Consider the following 20627-nt stretch of genomic DNA (forward strand, 5'->3'; position numbering starts at 1 on the left):
AAAACCTCTCTACCTTCACTAGATGGGGTAAGGTCTGTGCAAATACTATTCTCCCCAAACCCCACTTATGAAATTTTATTGGGTTTGTTGTTATTGATGTTGTAATGTATAACTAACACGAGAGATGAATTTTCAAAGTTTTGTTGTAATTTCACACTTTCTACCAACTTATATGATATTGATTATAATGCTTCACCTTTATCGAAGTGCTTCAGCTAAAGTCGAAAAACTTTACTTCTTTAATTAGGCCTTCAACATATGTACTTCAAAGAAACTACTACTTCCAATTTTCTTTAATCAGAACTAGGAAGAAATTCCTGCAAATACCAAGTTCCTAATAAATCCATACTTTGTGCTATTATGATGCCCTTCTCTCAAAGTTTCTTCGTCCTTTCACAGTTAAAAAGAAAAGAGATGACACGATCGGTCACTTTTAATTGAACTCTCACAGAAATTAAGGAATTTTTCAGCAGTAATCACAAAAGTGCTTATACAATTACATAAAATGATTCAACTGACTTCTTATGACGCAGTTCTAGGTACGGCTCTTCTGAGGTAGTGATTCATCTAATACAAAACAATTTATGCAAGGATATTTATACATCGTATTTGAGGAATATATTGATCGGAATAATCTACTGCCTTAAAGAAATCAGTATAATAGTAACAAGACAGCTGAAGAGAGGATGACGTAACAATGATAAGCAATCTAATGGCGAATCTTCTCGGGAAAAGTGACACTAGACATGCTTTTGTTGATCTGTTACACCCTTGAAAATAAATGCTTGTTCATTTAATTGTCCTGGTCATGTCTATGAATCCGTACTTTCCAATGAGACCTAGGTTGCCATAATGATGTTTGTTCAGAATCTAAGTGGGAGTGAATTGGCTTTCTTTTTGAGAAAATACAATGGAAGTACAAGAGATGGATAAACCATTAAGAAGAACACATCAAGGACTACAAAGTTGACGATGTGACAACTGACCTTACTGTCGGCAATCACACAATTTCAGATGCCTCGTCTGGAGTATGAACGTTTCTGGTCTTCAGTATATTTTCCAATGCATTCTGACATCTGATGAAGTAGATATTAGTATGTCTATGAAAACATCTATTTGCAATAAGAATGCTAAATCAAATACCTCCAAGGTAGATGGTCCAGGAACATGTATGGCGATACTATTATATCTTTGAATGCTTCTCTTTTCGCTACATAGGCCCTATACCTGCAGCTTCTCTCCCAAGTTCTCCAGCGTTTCCACAATGGTTTATGAAGGCCATCATTCTGTGGCACAATATGGATAACAAGACCAGGTAAAAACAACTCTGGGATATTCAATGATGACTTATGTTCAGAAGATGGAACAGCCTCCATAAATTCGGCTAAAGGATCACCAAATGGACTTGAATCAGAAGTAGAACAATTAAAAGGACTGTTGAAACGATTTGATGAATCAGTTGAACCGGTTTTATCATCAGAGCTAAAATCTGTATCTATGTCATGCAAAAAAGAGGATCCTGGTTCGTGCTTTGCCAATCCTGCAGAAATAGTTAGCATTTTTGCATGAAAAAGTTAGATAGCTACAAATAGAACAAACTGCAGACAAATACAGTTAACTAAACACAACATGATTAAATGAGGCATGTATTCACACGGAATATTCAAAAAAAAGTCCTGTAGTACCATTTTCAAGCTGGCTATGGTTGATTTCGTTCGTACAACTTGACATTGCTGTCAAAGAATTCACTGACGATTCTCCATCGTTCATGCTTTTCTGACAGACACTCAGTGAAGTAAAGTGATGAGCAAGTTTAAAAATTGTTGTAATATCAACAGTGCCATCTTCTGATAGTGCCCTAAGTGCAGCTGCTTGAAGTCTCATAATTGATGCTACTGAAAGGCGCGCTGAAAATTCATCATTGTTTACAATGCTGAAAAGATGTCAATAAAAGTGGAAGTTAATTTTATAGCATATGAGCGGCAACACTCAGTTTTGTGGCAGAGATAATAACACATTGGCAATACCTGGTAATGAATTCTGAACAAGCATCTGCTACCACCAGACCCACACATGGGAGAGCACCATATGTGTAGACGTGTAAATCCGGATATTGTTTGCGCAGCTGCTCAGCAAAATATAGTAATTTGATTTGTAAATAGGCTAGATGTACTAACTCCAGAAATTAATATAATTAAACAAAGAACTGATAGGTAATACATTGAGGTACGCAAGCACCTTGGGAGATCAAAGTGACCATTAGGAAAATTAGAAGAACAGAGATGAACTTCACATATCTTGACATAACTAGGGTTTGAAACCAGAGAACAAACAACAACAACAAACCCAGTGTACTCCTACAAAGTTGGGGAGGGGGGTAGGGGGGTTAGTGTTTACGTAGACCTTACCCCTACCTTTGAAGGTAGAGAGGCTGTTTCCGATAGACCCCCGGCTCAAGGGAAGATGACAATGAAGCAGAAACAACACCAACAACACCAAGATAAGATTTTGAATCCAGAGAGCATAACAAAAAAATTCTTTTTTGCTTGAACAAATCTGGAACTGTTAACACAAAAAAGAGTTTATTCAAAAAATCAGGGTGTATAACCAGCAGTTCAGTTATCCATTAAAGGAACTGTGTTTTCTATTAGATGGTCTTGCATGTTCAAGTAATATATATTTTGAAGATATGTAGTCCAGTTCAGATCATACCTTAGGGATAGCTGATGAAATCTATTGACATCATATTATTTGAGCTGATTATTATCCATAAAAATATCAAATTACTATATTTAGTCAAAACACTTTACCAAAGTAAGAAAGTGACTTTAACAAAGAAGATCAGCTAGATAAACAAAGCAGTGAATTTGATTGGACCATACTCATCTATTATTCTGAATCCAGATGCTTAATGAAGCAAAAATGACACTGACACAAAACCAATACAATTATCGCAAAATATATTTTTTTCTTTTGTTCTTCGGATACCAAAAGGGGAAGGGGTTGGGGGAAGAAAACGGCAATATATGTCCTATACAAAGAGCGCTCAAACATGATGGAAGAAAAGTTCCAAGAATGCATTTCATTAGCTGACAATTGCATACCTTCATTCCTAGTAATGCAGCAATAGCTCCTCCAAGGGAATGCCCCACTATTCGCAAACCATATCCCTCACACTCACATCCTACACCCAGCAATGACGAGAGAAATCCACCTGATATAGACGAAGCGCACATATATTCACAAATTATCATAAGATGTGGGGGATTGATTCAAAGGGGAAACAAAGGAGCAATTCGCTGCATGATGAACGTGTTTGAGTTTATCTCATAACAAAATATATCAATAGCTACATGTGGGCACTCCTCAGAGGCAGATAGTTATCAGCTACTAAGCATCTTCTTGAACTAATCAGCATATGAATCAAGAAAAATAAACTGATAATAGGTGAAACAACTCAACCACAGCTTCCTTGTACGAAGCAAAATAGAGAAATTTATGACACACTGCCTAGCAGAACCAATTAATAGGAATGAGCATAAGAGGCACCGACATGGATACTGTAGGGTGCCTGTCAATCAGAATATAATCCTGTACACTGTGTGGGCCATCCGTAATAGCACTTTGATGTCACAACCCGCACTTTGGGGTTGTGATTTCGGCAAAGAACTGGTGAGAAAAGGCCCTTCTGATTGTCTGACGTAGATCTGTCTACTCGGGCAACTTGGGCTTTTTAATTTTAAGCATATATAAGAGGGTATAGGTGATGAAAGCTCCGACCTGCCTCCCCCATACGTGCTGCCACCAAGCCGTATCGAACGAGCTACCTTGGGGACAACCTCAAGGGCCTGCTTGGATGACTCAAAGGAGTGTCCTAGGTATCCATACGAGTTAGGGAACTCTATGGACGGCGCAACGCCTTCGGGCTAGCGTTGGGAATCAAGTAGGCGCTGGAGGCTCGATGTGTGGGACGGCCAATCCCGCGGGCTGCCGAATGTTGGAAGGAGACCTCCGTGCCGATTGGATACTTGACGCACCTGTCATAGGGGCATCATGTGTCGACTTGTGAGCATGGCTTGGGTTCAACCATGCAAGCAAGGGTCCGTTGGCCTAAATGTGCAGTTGTGGGGCGACACTACACTATTCGGGATGGAAGCGTGTCGCGAGGGCTATGTATGGGCATGGCACGAAAGACGCGCATGACAATGGCCAAGGACTAAAGGTTGCCTTACTCAGGCGAAGCACGAGCTAGTTGCGGATGCACTAGGCGAGTGTCAAGCTTGAGGATTGGGCTGTGCACGCGGGAGCGATGCTCAGTCTTGGGCTAAGGACAAGACATGTCCTATGCCAATCCCCCAGGGCGCGCATGGATTATGATCCTAAGATGAAGCGCCACAACACGTCTAGGGCCAAGTGCCTAGACATCTTACGGGCAGCACAAGTTGGGGGAGCCTCATGGGCGAGTCCCACCAACATGCACAGGATCGTGCTTGAAAACCTGGGAAAGGAAATAGGCTGGCCTGCAGCGAGGGGAACTGCAGGCGCCGCACGGGCGAGTCGGTGCCGTTGGCTAGCGTAAGGAAGTCGGCCCGTGACATTGAGCTCTATAAATTAAACTATATTTGTGACAAACAGTATAACATTTCATAGGTGAAAACCCTCAAGAATGAGCAAAAACTGAAAAACCACATGAAGAGTGATGCAGAGAACAGAAAATAGAAGTTATTTCTGACAGCGTAAGAAGATATTTGTTACCTTTAAAGCTGGAATTATAGCGAAAGAAAAGTTAAAACGAAATTTGCGTCAACCCTTTCAAAATGAATCTTTTATGTTAAAATACTGAAGCAAGTTGAAAGAGGATCACCAACATCATTATAGGTCGGTATTTAGAGAGATAATAGAGGGTACACTTTCAGGCATTAAATTTACTTTTACTTGGAAGAAGAGCCAAAATTATTATGTCAGTATTATGTTCGAAATTCTGAAAAAAATAATATAGGGGATAATAAAAACACCATATTAAGCAGGGCAGGAATAAAATACAATTGCCAAGATCCTCGGCGATTTGTTCAAAGTTGGGTTTGAGAATAACTATTAACTGTGTTTGGATTGAAAAATAACTACTTAACATATTATACATGGCCTAGAACTCCTAAGATTATATTTTAATAGTCATTTACTACAGGGCAGATTCTCTTCTCCGTCTTCTTGTTCTATACAGTCTAACCTAAGAAAGATTCACCTTCTTGGGCTTAAGAGACTGGTTTGAAGTGTTTAAACATGGTCCCGTCGTGTTTAGACATTCAACCAGTCACTGCAATGTTGCAGTCTGACCCATTATGAGCCATTCCTCTATCTTGCTGGAGAAAAACGAATGTGATTGCTAATTAATCCATTACAGCATTTTGTTTTTCAGCCCAATGGTCTTGGCCAAAGGAGGATCCAACTTAAACTTTCTTTCATGTTTTCCAATCCTCTTTCGTACAGTAAATCTCTGCAAAACTCAGAGATAGTCGTTACTAGTAGCCATCTTCTCTGGAAGGACCCTCATACTTACCAGTTGTCTTCTATGGGAACTCGCTAACCAACTCGTATCCAACACCTCACTCACATCCATCTCTGCATTGGCATCCTGGTGATTTTGGTGCTCAAATCAAGTAAATCCAAGTTCTACAGCAAATGTATCCATCTTCAGTTAGCATACAACAAGAATTTTACACACCTTTTACTTGATAAATTGACTCTTGACCTATGTTACATAAACTCGTCTATGAATACGAATTCAATACAGGTGTAGGCATATATCAAGTATGGGACAGTGCAACTTGTTTTCTATTTCTTATTGCATTTAGAATCTGCATACAGTATCTACATCCATGCACATTTGACGCTGGGTACATCAAGACAGATGAAAGAATGATGTAATTAGCTCATGACGGGTTACTCGTGTTAATTTCCACATCAAAGAAACCATTGCATAAATTCCCAACTCCCCAAAACAAGTTCAGACGCAATAAGTGAATGGGTCCAACTACGCTTATCACCACAAAACACTTCTTTTTTGCAAGCCTAAACAGCCAGTTTTAGAAGACCACATGTTGTGGATCATGAATAAATCGGTCACCCACCTCTGCCCATTCCATAGCACTCTGTTAGTTTTAGCTTCCAATGGGAATCAAAACAAAGACACCTTCAAGCCTGTTATCGGGTTCCACACACTAGAAACCCCAGTCTACAATAGCTTCTGGAACCCTGTTTGACAGTCAAATCTCCCAATCAGGCATGACTACAGGAAATTTCCAGTGTAGAACTTCACTGATGGATAATCTTCACAGTGAAATACCGTTTTGACAGTCTTCAAGGAGCAATGATGGACGATGGTCAGCCACCACCTCCCTATACAATTTCATTCTCCCTCATGTTCAGCAGTTCAGGACTTTAAAGGAATACCCATGTGCACAAGAACTTCTAGCTCTTGGTAAGTTTGTTGGAGCATGATGACAACCTTCTATAACGTCCTTGGCTACATATACTCCTTATCAAACATATCAACCTGTAATTCTAGCACTAATAACTACTCTCAGTATACTAGATGCTACGAATCATTTCAGGGTCACAAACAAATACTACCATTTAGCCAGTGCTTTCACCAAAACACAGCAAGAGATTGCTTGCTTGTAAGTTGTACAAGTGAAACAACAGTACAAAATTGAATGTTTCAAAATTGTTCCAGAGAAAAACAGGGAAATCAATAAATAATACAGAAAACAATACACTATACCATCTTCAGAATTTCCATCTACTTGCATGTAAAGATCACGTGCGGCCTCAACTACTCCTGAGTGTGCATAGTGTGGTTTTGATGAAACCACCCTTTGACGAATGCACGGGTCAAAATGATTGCCACTGAAAAAGAATGGTGTATTAAAAGAGAAAAAAAAACAGGAGAATCGTCAAATAGTGCTGACTGCATAGATCCTATGGAGAAACCAAGTATGGGAAATTTAGGCAGCAATAGAAGCAAAAAGAAAATCACATCACATTACTACAGCGAATGTTCAATCTCTTCCTGGTTCCTCAGTGTAACAAACAGTAATTCTATTATGTGCTTATAGACCAGTTTTCCTTCATTTTCTATGGTTTTAGCTTTAGGTTGAATAGTATGAAGTGTTACTATTGTGAATCTCAATTGAATTTTATATAACATTGCTTCTATAGAGAAAATGGACATGGACCCAACTCAACTCCAAAAGTTAGCTCAAGGGCAATGATTACCTAAGACTATATAAGGAAATTACATCCTATACACTTAACTGACTTGGGATTCTAACACCTCCCCCTTCCCCGTACTATGAAAGAATCTAAACATCCAACACAAGATCATTAGGAAATGGGTGGACCGATCCAAACCTTTTTAAAACTGTTTGGAAATTTTTACAGAATTTACGAACAACAATATACTCAATGCTCTCCGGCACGCGTGACTCTATTTTGACATTGACACGTAAATTTTAGTGCGGACTTACAGGAACGAACTCTAGCTTACGTAAAACACATTGATAGAAATGCAAAACAGACAGAAAATGATATAATGGTAAAAGGAAGGCAGTCAAAGGATGTCTGAAAGTGATGCCAGAAGCGGATTTACGTGCATGTGAATGTGCATGTGCAACAAGAAAGGACCAAAATGAGAGAGAGAGAGAGAGAGATTACTGTAGCAGGCTATCTAAATCTCCTTCAGTAAGGCAGCATTCCCTGCCCAAACCATCAGTTATGAGGTCTTCGGGGGTCTCAGTTCCCCTCACAGCAATTACAACGGAATTCACATTATGCAAAACCACAATAAAGTATGCTGCTTTACACTTTCCCTGAAAAAGAGATATAGAAGATATTATTTTTCTGAAATGAAAGACAATATTTCTTTTCTGGATAAGAAAAATGAAAGACAATATCTAAGGAACAATAATATACATAACCTATTTCTGCCAAAAAAGAAAAAAAATCCAAAATAAGACATATTTTAGTACTCATGGTTTCACTTGATTCACAATATTCAAAAAAAAGGCATGGCAAACTTTTGAGGGATGTAGAGGAATTGTTGCCTGGAAATCACTACTATGTTAATCGAAGCCTTTATATCGTCCATTCCTCTACTAAACTTCTTACTGCTCAGACAGATTCCATTCCCATCTCAGCAGCAAAAAGGGGTTAGAAATTTTCACTTGTGAAGTATTAAGTTTTATTAAATAAATGGGAGAGGAAATTCCCGCATACTAGACATACATAAAAATTAAAGAAACGTCATAAAAGGAACATTTTTTTGTAAGAGAGAAATGTCATACAAAAACATGATTCTCTACAAAAGTAGCATACATCTAGTACTATTCTGCAAAAATAAAGCAATATATAGTAAACACCGCTTCCTAGCAGATAGTGCTTCTTGGTCTGCTGGTCAAGCTTATATTTGGGCTTGTAAAGGTCGTTGGTTCAAATCTATACCTAGACATATTTTTTGAAGATCTTTGAGGAGAATTTTTGTTAAAAATTTGAGGCTGCGGAGACTTTCAACTTGAGGTAAAATAATATTAAATAATATTTTTTTATTTATGTAAATACGACACCGCTTATAAAAAGTTTTGCGTACACCCCTGTCTAGTACTAATGGAATGTCACAGATGATGGAAGAATGAACATAAAATAAGAAGGTTTACTAATTTATACAAAAGACTCTTCCACTCCTTCAAACTCCCACAAGGAAATTTTTTGGTATCTTTTCAACTTTTCAGTAACAGAAAGTGTGCACATGAGAGACATGTAATATGTTGGTATGCTAAACAAGGTGCTCTTGATTAGGACCTTCATGTCCCCTAAACATCTTTTCTTCCATCATGTTAACCTTTTCTCCACTTCTCATAACAGATTCCATAGAGCAAACTTCGTGCGACACTCCTAACAGCAGGCCTAGGTAAGTCGTAGGAAGTGTTCCTAACACTTATGCTATAGTTCAATGTCGCCGATCTCCTCAACCTGGATAATCTAACACCTCTGCCTTATCTTCTTTCCCCGCATTTCACGATGAGATGGGCTTGCTAAAGACAAAAACAAAGTTTTTTTATCTTGAAGTCTTGAGCTTCTCCTGTCTAAGCATGCATACACTTCAGTGAAGTTGCATTGCCCCTCAACTTGCATTGCCTCACACAACAAGGGGCCGCTTTCCAAAATTAGGCTTAAAGCAATTCAAATTTATGAAATTACAGGCCTTAAATGACAAACTGACAGTTCAGACCTCACATGGTTTATAAATAACTTAGAATCAAAAATATAGATTCAAGAACAAGGGTGATATCCAGAATTGTATTAACTATAGAGGTATCAAGATGTTGAGTCACACCATGAAAGTTTGGGAGAGGGTGGTGGAGAGGAGGGTGAGAAGGAGTGTGTCTATTTCGGAGAACCAGTTCGGTTTCATGCCAGGGCGATCGACTACAGAAGTCATTCATCTGGTAAGGAGGTTGATGGAATAGTATAGGGAGAGGAAGAAGGACTTGCATATGGAATAGCATAGGGAGAGGAAAAATGACTTGCATATGGTGTTTATTGACTTAGAAAAAGCCTTCGATAAAGTCCCTAAGGAGGTTTTATGGAGATGTTTGGAGATTAGTGGTGTCCCAGTAGCGTACATTAGGGTGAATAAGGACATGTACGATGGAGCTAGGACTTGGGTGAGGACTGTGGGAGGTGACTTAAACTATTTCCCAGTGGAGATGGGGTTGCATCAAGGATCAGCTCTTAGCCCATTTTTATTTGCCCTGCGATGGATGTGTTGACGCGACACATTCAAGGAGAGGTGTCATGGTGTATATTATTTGCAGATGACATAGTGCTGATTGATGAGACGCGTTGTGGGGTTAATGCTAGGCTAGAGGTGTGGAGACAGACCCTGGAGTCTAAAGGTTTCAAGTTGAGCAGGACGAAGACAGAGTACTTGGAGTGTAAGTTTAGTGTTGGGGATCATGAAGCAGGAGTGGACGTGAAGCTGGATACACAAGTCATCCCCAGGAGAGATAGTTTCAAATATCTTGAGACTGTGATATAGGGTAACGGGGAGATCGACGAGGATGTCGCACACCGTATTGGAGCGGGATGGATGAAATGGAGGCTCGCTTCTGATGTTTTGTGTGACAAGAATGTGCCACCTAGACTTAAGGGCAAGTTATAAAGCGGTAGTTAGACCGGCCATGTTATATGGAGTCGAGTGTTGACCAGTCAAGAAATCTCATGTTCAGAAGTTGAAAGTAGCGGAAATGAGGATGTTGAGATGAATGTGTGGGCATACCAGGAGAGATAAGATTAGGAACGAGTATATTAGGGACAAGGTAGTCGTGGCTCCTATAGAAGATAAGTTGCGGGAATCGAGGCTGAGATGGTTCGGGCATGTGAAGAGGAGAGACCCTGATGCCCCGGTTAGGAGGTGTGAGAGGTTGACCATGGCGGGTCAGAGGAGGGGTAGAGGGAGGCCTACTGGGGTGAGGTGATTGGGTAAGACATGGGGCTACTTCAGCTTACCGAGGACATGACCCTCGATAGGAGGGTGTGGAGGTCGAGGATTAGGGTTGTGGGTTGACAAGCAGTCTAGAGTTTCGTCTAGGCATCCCAATAGTATTAGTACTACTCTTGTATTTTGCTATGCCTAGCCCCTTGCTATTTCATATTGTGTCATTATTTCCATCAAGACTGAATCTATTTTTATAGTGTCGTATTCTTAGATATCTCTTGTTGCATGTATCTCCATTTGTGCCCATGTCTAATTACCTGGTTGTTGCTACTGTCTGTTTATTGCTTCATTTTCACTTTTTTTTAGCCGAGGGTCTTTCGGAAACAGCCTCTCTACCTTCATTAGGTAGGGGTAAGGTCTGCGTACCCTTTACCCTCCTCAGACCCCACTTGTGGGATTTCACTGACTTGTTGTTGTTGTTGTTGTTAGAATCAAAAATATAGTTTCACATGGTAAGGTGATCACATCGTTTCAATATGTCCTTAGAAACATACAACCAAATAGATAATAGGACACAATATCCTGATAAACTGGTTCTTATCAAAAAAGTGGTGGTGATATTACAAAGGTAACTTGTACAATCAATAAATAATATTAAACTAAAGTCTATTAGCACCAAAGCTGGATGGTTAGGTGATCACTGATCAGATCTTAGGAATGTCATTGCAAAATATCAGCAGCTTAAAATAGCCTATAGATCTAAAGCTAGACTTACTTGATTAACACGCCCTTTTCTGAGCATATGTGCTGACAAATGAACATGTTTCAAGAAGGCTGCTGCATGGCCTCGCCACCAGTTGTCACCTTCGAGTAAAGGTCGCCTACATCAAAAGAATTTTATTTCAAAAAAGAAAAGAAGAATCAAGTAACAGTGATAATATCAAACAACAAATTGAAAATAACTTAGTGTCACAAAAATAAGGGTTCGTGATTTGTCCAATGAAGCAGATTTAATGAAGTCAATAATCCTTAGCAGGAAGCTGGATCTTAAATTATCAGATCTCTGAATATAAATCAAGAAAGCTAGGAGAATCTACATAATTCCATTCATCCTTTTATGATAAAATCAGTTGCTGGCACCAGCACTAGACTAGACACACATTTGAAGTCCCCTGAGTGGAACAACTGTTATCATGCACCACGGATCGTACCGTGTATGTATGTCTGATACTCCAACTTGCTTTTAGGATACTTAAGAGTGACGAGCATCTTGATCTTTCAGATTTAAAAAGTCTAAGCAGAGAGTTCCTTTAAGCCAAAGCTCTTCGAAGTGATCTGAAGAAGCTTACTTCTTTTACTAGCCACAGTTGGAGCCTGTAATGGTCTATTTAAGGGAATAATCATTTGTTTGTTTCACCAGATAGTGAGGATGAAAAAGCATAAGCTACCTCGTTCATGCTCCCGTCTATCCACGTAGTACAAAGCTCGAGTCCCTCCCATAAAACATTAAACTCACATTTTCTGGCGACTTGTCCGAAATTGCCGATCCTTTTTGTTCATAAATTTCGAGCATCTTCTATGTAATATTCCAGATCTCACATCCTGTCAATTCCTAGAGGAGTCCCTTCATTCTTGGTATTTTTCCCCATGTATAATCCACCCATATGCAAGCTTATGACTTGCAGCCAAATGAACTTCTATGTTTTTCCACTGAAACCCTTTCTTTTCAACTTTACAAAGCAAATGTTGCTTCATGCTTTAACAATCCAAAGTTGCTGATCTACAACCAAGATATACCAGTAGGTGTCTTACCTGTTCCATAGCCAGGGAGCAAGAATCCCTTGCCTATAGAGCCATGAACATGAAAAAAGTACAGGATTTCTTCCTATATCAAGTAATAGACCCTGCAATTGACCATTCCACGTCAAAATAAGGAGAACGAAAATCAAGTCAAATTGAAATGCCTTGTTGTCATACCGTATAGGCTGCTTCAGCAAACGGATGAAAGAAAGCAGCCTCGCGCATCCTTTCCATGGGTACGATCATTGACTCTTCATACAATTTCGAGAATGAACGAGGATTCTGCAATAAAGCTAGTCCTGAATATCAAGAAGAGATCATTTTTTTTTACCTTACTGATAGAAAGAGATAAGCTTGTTTCCAAAGTGAATAAGTACGAATCGAGCAAGTAGAAAACAAATCCAATACTTAAAGCACTTCTAGCATTCATCACTACCATTTTTACAGTAATGTTGGAGGAGAACTTACCGAAGAAAAGGATCGCAAAACAAGACACAAAACCTTGATCATGTCAACTGAACAAGAATTCTCCTCTTAGCTCCCTCTGATTAAAATCTCTAATTTTTTCAAATGACCTTTTTATTCTTTTCCATTTTATTTTCAACAAGAAACTTTGTGACTTCTTGAATAACTATTTCTTAATTAATACCCCTTTTTCCTTGTACAAATCACTCCAAACATCTGAATTGCAACATTCTGAAAGAACTGCAGCACCCAAACATCCTAAAGGACCTAAACTAGTTGTGGATAAATGTGCATAATCCTATGTCTCTTTTGCCCTTTTTTTGGGTAAGTGAAGGTTTGAGAGCGAGGTAGAGCCCATGATTTTAGCTCTGTTTCTCTACCATCCCTACTGTCAGATATGCTTGCACAAGAATGCACGTAACAAACTAAAGAGGTATCCTCATGAGTTTGGAAATTGGGGATACGCTTCTCCAGGTATATGTTCAACCAGCATGATTTTGGAAGAGATGTTAGAATACATAATACAATAATAGAACAGCTTTGTTTTTTAAGAACCTTTCATGTCCACAATCAAGTATAAAAGGCATCCAAAAGGATTTTTTAAGGTCTTGCACCACTCTACATATTCTTCAACACTTTCTATAGAATGGTGAACTGTATACTTTACATGCACCAAATAAAGAAATAAAAGTAAAACACAGACTCCTACAACAGCACTAACCTGCTAAGAGCTCCAAATGACCTGTCCCGGATGCACGGTAAGTGACAAGATCACCAAGTAACTGTGCCACAGAACAAACTTCATCTTCCTCTAGCACAGTCCTATGCAGGAAACAGAGTAACAAAGAAAGCGGGTTAAACAATCTGAATGACAATTCAAATCCTGTGGTCAACATATGCAGAGAGGCCTACAAGTATTTGACCCGTCCCAGACAGCACAAAGCTTCACGAATGCCATGATCAAAGACCTCCCTATAATGTGCCTTCCATGCATTATCTTCTGTTGCATAGAAAGACCTCCATCTCAGGACCTCAGCTCCAGCAAAACATTGTACTGGAGCCACGTAAGATATAATAACCATAAAAAGAATAAGCATGTTGCGTTGCCACCTTGAACCATTTGAGAGAAGCCCTGCAAGATACTTTCACAAGTATTTTCAGTTTGATGACTGAAATAAAAAGATGTCGGTTGATTGTGTTATTTACAAACATAGTAGTCAGGTTTAACTAAGCAGGCAATAAAAGAGAATGAAAAAGCAAAGATAAGGTAAAATATTGTAATTAGATCAAAATTTTCAAGAAGGCACGCATACAATTCCATATCACCTCTCAGACAGTTGCTTGATGTTGTATCACGATGCAAAAGATTTGTGACACTGAACAAAAGAAAAACAGCCCCAAGAAGCTGCACCACTGTAATTACTGAGGCAATTCGGGTCCACAATAACAGTCTCCTATATTTCCTCTGTAATCAAGACGTAAAACCCAAAAATATGTTACAAACAAGAAATGTCTTTCAGAGGGATCTAATGATTTTACACGTAGAGAATACTTGGTAAAGGAGAATAATTTTATCACATGCCCATCACAGCAGATGAATATGTCTTGCCAAAGTAAAGTAATAATATACTAAAGCAGCAGGCTGGCATTATAATCTGTTTAAATCATGAATGTAAACAATAAACAAAAGTTGCATGTCTGGCTAGATGTTGCAATTATAATCTTTACATTAGGAAAAAAATCCCATGCTCAAATATGTTGATGCCCTCCGATGACAGTTCCATTTCTTTCAACCATAAGATACAGTCCAAATCAACAATCATAAAATAAATACACATGCGAATGCTAAAAACCAGAGGAGAGAAAGAGCAGCAGATCTGTCTAAAAGGCTAATTATGACGTCTGGATCTGGAAAATAAATACTAGACATGCCTAATCCAGCTGTGTGTGCAAATAAAATTGGGATTATTCAGGTAAAATTTTAAGCAGACCCTACCTTGCACCCTACCTTGCGTAAGAGAAAAAATATAAAGGCGTATAGAAGGCGATACATCCAATTGTGTTAAGACGCCTACATGGAACAGATTCAAGGATCAACTAGCTACTCTAAAATACTCTTGTATAATAGGAAACCAACCGTTTAAATCCCCCTATTTCAAAAGGGAACTACAAGGAACTACCATACAAAGGAATAGACAAGCAACAACCGTGTAGAAACCTTTTAATTCGAATTCTTTTCTCTCTTTTCTTGGTTTCGTTTTAACATTGTTATCATATCTAATAAAATATGAGTTATGATACAATTCAATACAAGCTGTAATATGCATTTTATGATCAGACCGTACAGCATGCTACTGACATTCTGATTATTCGTGGATTTACATCTGTATTGGGTCTCGGTGGTGGTGATGCTGATACTGATGTTGGAGATGGATAATTAATTTATTCCAAATGTTACTGAGTATATGTTTTATTATATACAAGGTACTTTTCACAGTAGAAGCACCACGAATAATGTGCTAAATATCTACATCAAGGTAAAAGACTATAACTCCATTACGTACGCAAAGAGTCTATGAAGTCCAGAAAAGTGTCAAAATTCATTCACAAGTTTCAGCGAACACCAAAATTTATTAGCCTGTGAACATCTAGACTCAAACAAATTGATGCCTCTGATCCTCCTTCGAAACACTTGTAATTCCTTTCTTTCTATGTTACCAAATGACGCACCTAGGCACCGTCATCCATTATGGACTTGAGGTGTCACCTCATATGCCCTTGCCAACTAGTTACAGCAGCCTTTTAAGGTGTATGGCAATACTAAAGGAAAGCCACCAGCTTTACATTCTTGTATCCCAGCCATGATCAAATATTGACTGAATTTTGTGGAACAGTGGAAGTAAACTGCTTTCAATCCAATGACCACCTTTCTTCTCTCATGTAATGCTTTGGTGATAATCTTGTAACATCACCTAAGAAACGAGTAGGTACAAGCCTCTTAACTCTACAAAACCCTTTCTTCTTTGGATCAAAGCTATGAAAAAATACATTCAAATTTCTTTCAAAGTCTCGTTCCACATGAAAAATAGATGAACTTTGATGTAAAGTTCTTCATCAAACAAACTTCTTAAAGACAACAACTACGCTTGAGTCTCAAACAAGTTGGGATCGGCCATATGAATCCTCAATTTTCCATTTAAACTCAACTCATGTCATCATTTTATTAAATAAAAACAAAACTTTTAACTAGTTCAACATTTTCTTCCACTGTCACTAATATAATCCCTAAGCCAATTTTTTTCCATACTGAAGTCAAATTAATACTTCAATCAAACACCGCCACATAATAGTATAAAAATAACATTTTTCACCGTTGCACATAATCAAAACTACTATAAAAAAAAAAGGTAAAAAAGGTTAATTTTTTACCCGTCTTTGGTGTCTAATAGCAGCTTGAGAATCAGGCAAATCGGGCTGAGAAGTTAAAATACTAGAAGCAGTATCTTGTTGAGCAATACCAGTTCCAATCATAGCACCAATTCTTACAAAACTAGCCATCATTATAACAAAAACTGGCGCAATATCCTTTTCTCCACACGAATAACGCGTAATAATTACAATAATAGCTCCCATTATTATTATAAGCGCATTGGAGAGGCCCAATATTAAAGCTGATCTCCTTAATTTCCTAAATTCCGGTGCCTGTAATAAAGGCACCACCATTTTGCGGAATGATTTGATTTTTGGGAATGTCAAAAAGCTCAAACCTAAGCCTTTTGATCTGTTCCGCAATTTTGTTGGATTGGGATAAAGAGGAAGAAGAGGAGACATTCAAATGTGAGATTAATTTGACATTTTTAGGAATTCTGATGATTTTTCCTGTCGTTTTTTCTCATCTTTTTCGCCTCTCGACTCTGGAGAGGTGTCGTTTAGGAGACGACACCTCTTTTATTTTTTCGGACGGTAAGTCCCATCTGATAAAAGCGACCTATCATTTTTCATTTTCAAATGTACTATTTTCACAATTTATTTTGTAAAAACATGAAATATGACTTGTACACGCAAGTTCTAAAAACTATCACAAATATCCAACGTTATTATTATTAATAATATTTATTATATTATCGTAAATCATAATCTTGAAGATAAATAAATTTGATACAAAATTATTATTTTTATAATAAATTACATGATACACTATCAGGTGACAGAGAAGACGAAGCAATATTGTTACAAAATAATAAATGGTGGGCTCTTTTATAAAATACAAAAGTTTGGGGCAATTTTTAAAAAATATAATAGTAATATTTTGGGCCAAAACCAGCTATTGAGCTGGTTATGTAATTTGGGATTTTGCCAAAATGTAGGCAAAATCTAAGCCAAACATGTGTTTGCCAAATAAAATCCAAATTTATTTTGGCAAAATCTATGGCCAAACGGGTCCAATATTCTGGGATTATTATTCCAATGTCCCATAGAGATAAAAATAAATACTAGACAATTTTGGAATTAGTTTTATTGTGGTTTTATTCCAACCAAGCATGGGATAAATTCATCTTAAATTTAATTTCGGGATTAAATATCCGTTATCCGTCGTACCAAACGAGCTCTAAGAAACACCTTCTTAAGGTTTTTTAATTATGGATCTAGTTATTTTATAATATATTACATTCATAAAATTCTACTTAAACTAGTCATATATTTCATGTCTTTCTCACATATTTTTTAGTCTAACAATTTGATAATTACCGTAGCGTAGAGCATATTGATAGCAACCTTCTATCAGGTAATGTGAACATAAGTTTAATAATATTCTAAAAATTAAATTTCTAAAAAATATTTGAATATGATTTGAATGTGAAAAAATGTAAATTTGCCTTTCGTTGACCATGGAAGTAAGGGTGGGCATTCGTGCGATTCGGATTGGAGATACAAATTTTGGTTTGGATTTTCAATTTTTTTATTGAAAAAATAACAACCCAAATAAGCTCGGATTGGATCGAATTTTTTAAGTTCGATTTCGGATTAATCGGTTGGAATATTTTGAATTTTCAATTTTGAGCCTATCTAAATGAAATATTCATATTTAATTACCTAAAAAATTCTCCATTCTCATTGCAATCATCCAAATAAATCTTCAAGTAATGATATCATTTCAACAAAATTCAACATAGACATTAATAATGCCGATAAGAAGTAAAAATAGTAGAATCATGTAAATATAAAAAGTGTTCTGAATAGTAATTGTGTAATTAATATTGAATATACGGATAAGGGTCAAATATGCCCCTCTACTATGAGAAAATGATCACTTTTATCCTTCGTTACACTATCAGCACAAAAATACCCCTACAGTTATCCAAATGGCTCAAATATACCCTTCCTCCATTACATCTATCCAAGGTGGACAACCAATCCCATGTTACACTAATATTTCGACGAGGTAAATATCACGTGGCATGCCATGTCACCTTCCCTAACCCAATTTACTCCCTCCCTTCATTTCTTCCACCACTAGCACTTCCTCCCCTTCCACGTCCTCTTATATGAAAATGGTGTCAATAGAAGCTTAACAATATAGTGTTCAATTGGTACAATATATATTTTATAAAATAGCCGACCGAACCGAACCATTGACACCCTTTAGACGCTCACTAGCCTGCTATTTCCAACTTCTTTTTGATTTCATGGTGTTCCTATTTTTCTTATGACTGTTGTGGTGATACTAATATTTACTAATATTATCTCTCTTTGCTTTGCATCTTTCTTCTGGATTTTATAGTGTTCCTATTTATCCTATGATTGTTGTTGTGATACTAATATTGTCTCCCTTTTTGTCCTTTTGTCTTTTTATTTTTTGAGCCGAGGATCTTTCGGAAACAACCTCTCTACTCCTTCAGGGTAAGGGTAAGGTCTGCGTACACACTATCCTCCCCAGACCCCATTAGTGGAATTTTACTGGGTTGTTGTTGTTATTGTTCTTGATCAAAACTTTTTTCTTCCTTCCAAAAATTTAATAACCCAATTAGTTTAGTTGCGGCATAGTTGTTGTAGCTTCTACCAAAAATGGCATGTAAAAATGTTATAGGTAGCCTCTTCTTTATGGGCTAAATACTCTAGCTAGCTTTTATATGATCTACTATAACTACACTGTTCTTAATTCTATTATGTTAATGTAGTATCAACATCAACACTTTTGTGGGCTAATAAACCCCATAGGAATCGTTTATACATTTTGGTTGACGTGTAAAAAGCTTAGAGCATTAATTTTAAAACTATATATTCTTCAATTGCTTGAGTTTTAATGCGGTTTGAAATTATGAATTTATTCTTCAGCTGTAGATCTTATCAATTGAGCAGTAGTCCTTTATCATAAAGAACTCCAATTTTGCCCAAGCGCAATATAACTTCCTACTATCGAATGTTTGATAAAGTGTTGAACTTAGTGAATTTTGCCCAAGAACTCATAGTGAACTTAGTACTAAAGGTTTATGCAGGGGCGGCTCAAGCACAAACGCGATCTAAAACCAAAGTTTGATATGAGGCCTAAATTTTTTTTTAAAAATTATAAGATATATTTTTATTTGAAATCTATTCTTTTAACTTTTTGACATATAAAGTTGTTAATAATTTTTTTATAATCGAATTTATCTAATAAGTCTTGCTCGATTGATAATATAGCCAACCTATCTAATCTTTCTTGAGATATTGTTGATCTTAGATAAGATTTTACAAAGCAATATAAGTATAGAACTATTGGAAGCTTAAAAGTATTGTTGAACACTTGAACTAGTAAAATCTTGGAGAAAGAAGGTGAGTAATGAAATCTTGGAGAAAGAAGTGAGTAAGAATATCAAAGAGAAACACAAAAAATATGTAGGGTTTTCTGAAATATGAAGAGATTTGAAAAAAAGAAAGATTGACTTGGACAAATTAAGAAAGAGAGAGCAAATTTTTAATGAAGGAGTAAAAAATGAAAAACCAAAAGTTATGAAAACTATTCATCTACACATTTTTAAGTAAATCAAAGTATTATTTTATTTATATATCTAAAAAGTTTTCTTTTCCTTTATATTAAAAATTCTAGTTTGTATTAAAAAAATATATATTATTTTTTAAATATATATGAACCTATTATTTTTTTTAAAATGGGACCCCTAAATTTGGGGGCCTAAGGCACACGCCATATTCCACGTAAGGTTGGAGCCGGCCCTGGGTTTATGCTAGTTAAAGTTAGAAAGATCTATACGCAAAGAAAACATTGTACTTCTTCGGTATCGTGAATTACAAGTGGAAGAAGAAGAAGAAGTGGAGGGGAGGGGTAAAATGGGTTGGGAAAGATGAGGTGGCATGCCATGTGGTGTCCACTTTATCAAAACATTAGTGCCACATAGGATTGAGAGTCCACCTTGGACAGACTTATTGGAGAAGGGGTATATTTGAACCATTTAGGTAACGGCAGGGGTATTTTTATACGGATAGTAAAAGGAAGGGTAAAAATGATCTTTTTCTCATAGTAGAGCGGCAAATATGGCCCTTATCCGTTGAATATACGAGATAATATTTAATAGGTAGGGTATTGGACTTATTACTATTGACATATATATAATGGAGCAAATATAAAGTATAAACATTTCAGATATCCAAAAATTCAAAGTATCCGATCCGTAATCCGAAAATCCAAAAAAATAAATTTCGGGTTTGCCCAAACTATGCCCACCCCACCTGGAAGGCGCCGTCATCCCGCTACACCAATTACTTCTTTGTCAAGAATTTCTACGTGATCATCATCATTCGTGCAGAATTTAAAAAATCATACACCTTTCTTTTCAAATTAGAATAGAAAAGGCATTTATGTAGAAGAGAT

The 20627-nt window shown here is 37.2% G+C and overlaps 1 protein-coding gene across 1 annotated transcript; it reads right to left on the bottom strand.

The window, feature by feature from the left end:
• Positions 1 to 431: 431 nt before the first annotated feature.
• On the bottom strand, positions 432 to 16720 carry LOC107825659 (uncharacterized). Its single transcript, XM_075229150.1, has 15 exons — positions 16190 to 16720; positions 14087 to 14225; positions 13673 to 13892; positions 13482 to 13582; positions 12473 to 12594; positions 12308 to 12399; positions 11271 to 11376; positions 7714 to 7868; positions 6782 to 6906; positions 3105 to 3214; positions 2028 to 2125; positions 1686 to 1933; positions 1144 to 1540; positions 987 to 1076; positions 432 to 839 (listed from the first exon to the last, which is right to left on the bottom strand). Exons 1-14 carry the CDS (start codon positions 16589 to 16591, stop codon positions 1001 to 1003), a joined length of 2391 nt encoding a protein of 796 aa, XP_075085251.1. The 5' UTR covers positions 16592 to 16720; the 3' UTR covers positions 432 to 839; positions 987 to 1000.
• Positions 16721 to 20627: the final 3907 nt, after the last annotated feature.

This window comes from Nicotiana tabacum, chromosome 14, assembly GCF_000715075.1.
Source record: "Nicotiana tabacum cultivar K326 chromosome 14, ASM71507v2, whole genome shotgun sequence".
In the NCBI taxonomy this organism is placed as follows: Eukaryota; Viridiplantae; Streptophyta; class Magnoliopsida; order Solanales; family Solanaceae; genus Nicotiana; species Nicotiana tabacum.

Bases quoted from the DNA above. Each gene is read 5' to 3' on its own strand.
- LOC107825659 (XM_075229150.1), bottom strand. From the start codon at position 16,591: ATGTCTCCTCTTCTTCCTCTTTATCCCAATCCAACAAAATTGCGGAAC. The intron at 1,541-1,685 runs GTACTACAGGAC...CTATTTCTGCAG, and splicing joins CCATAGCCAGCTTGAAAATG to GATTGGCAAAGCACGAACCA. The intron at 1,077-1,143 runs GTATTTGATTTA...CTACTTCATCAG, and splicing joins CTGGACCATCTACCTTGGAG to ATGTCAGAATGCATTGGAAA.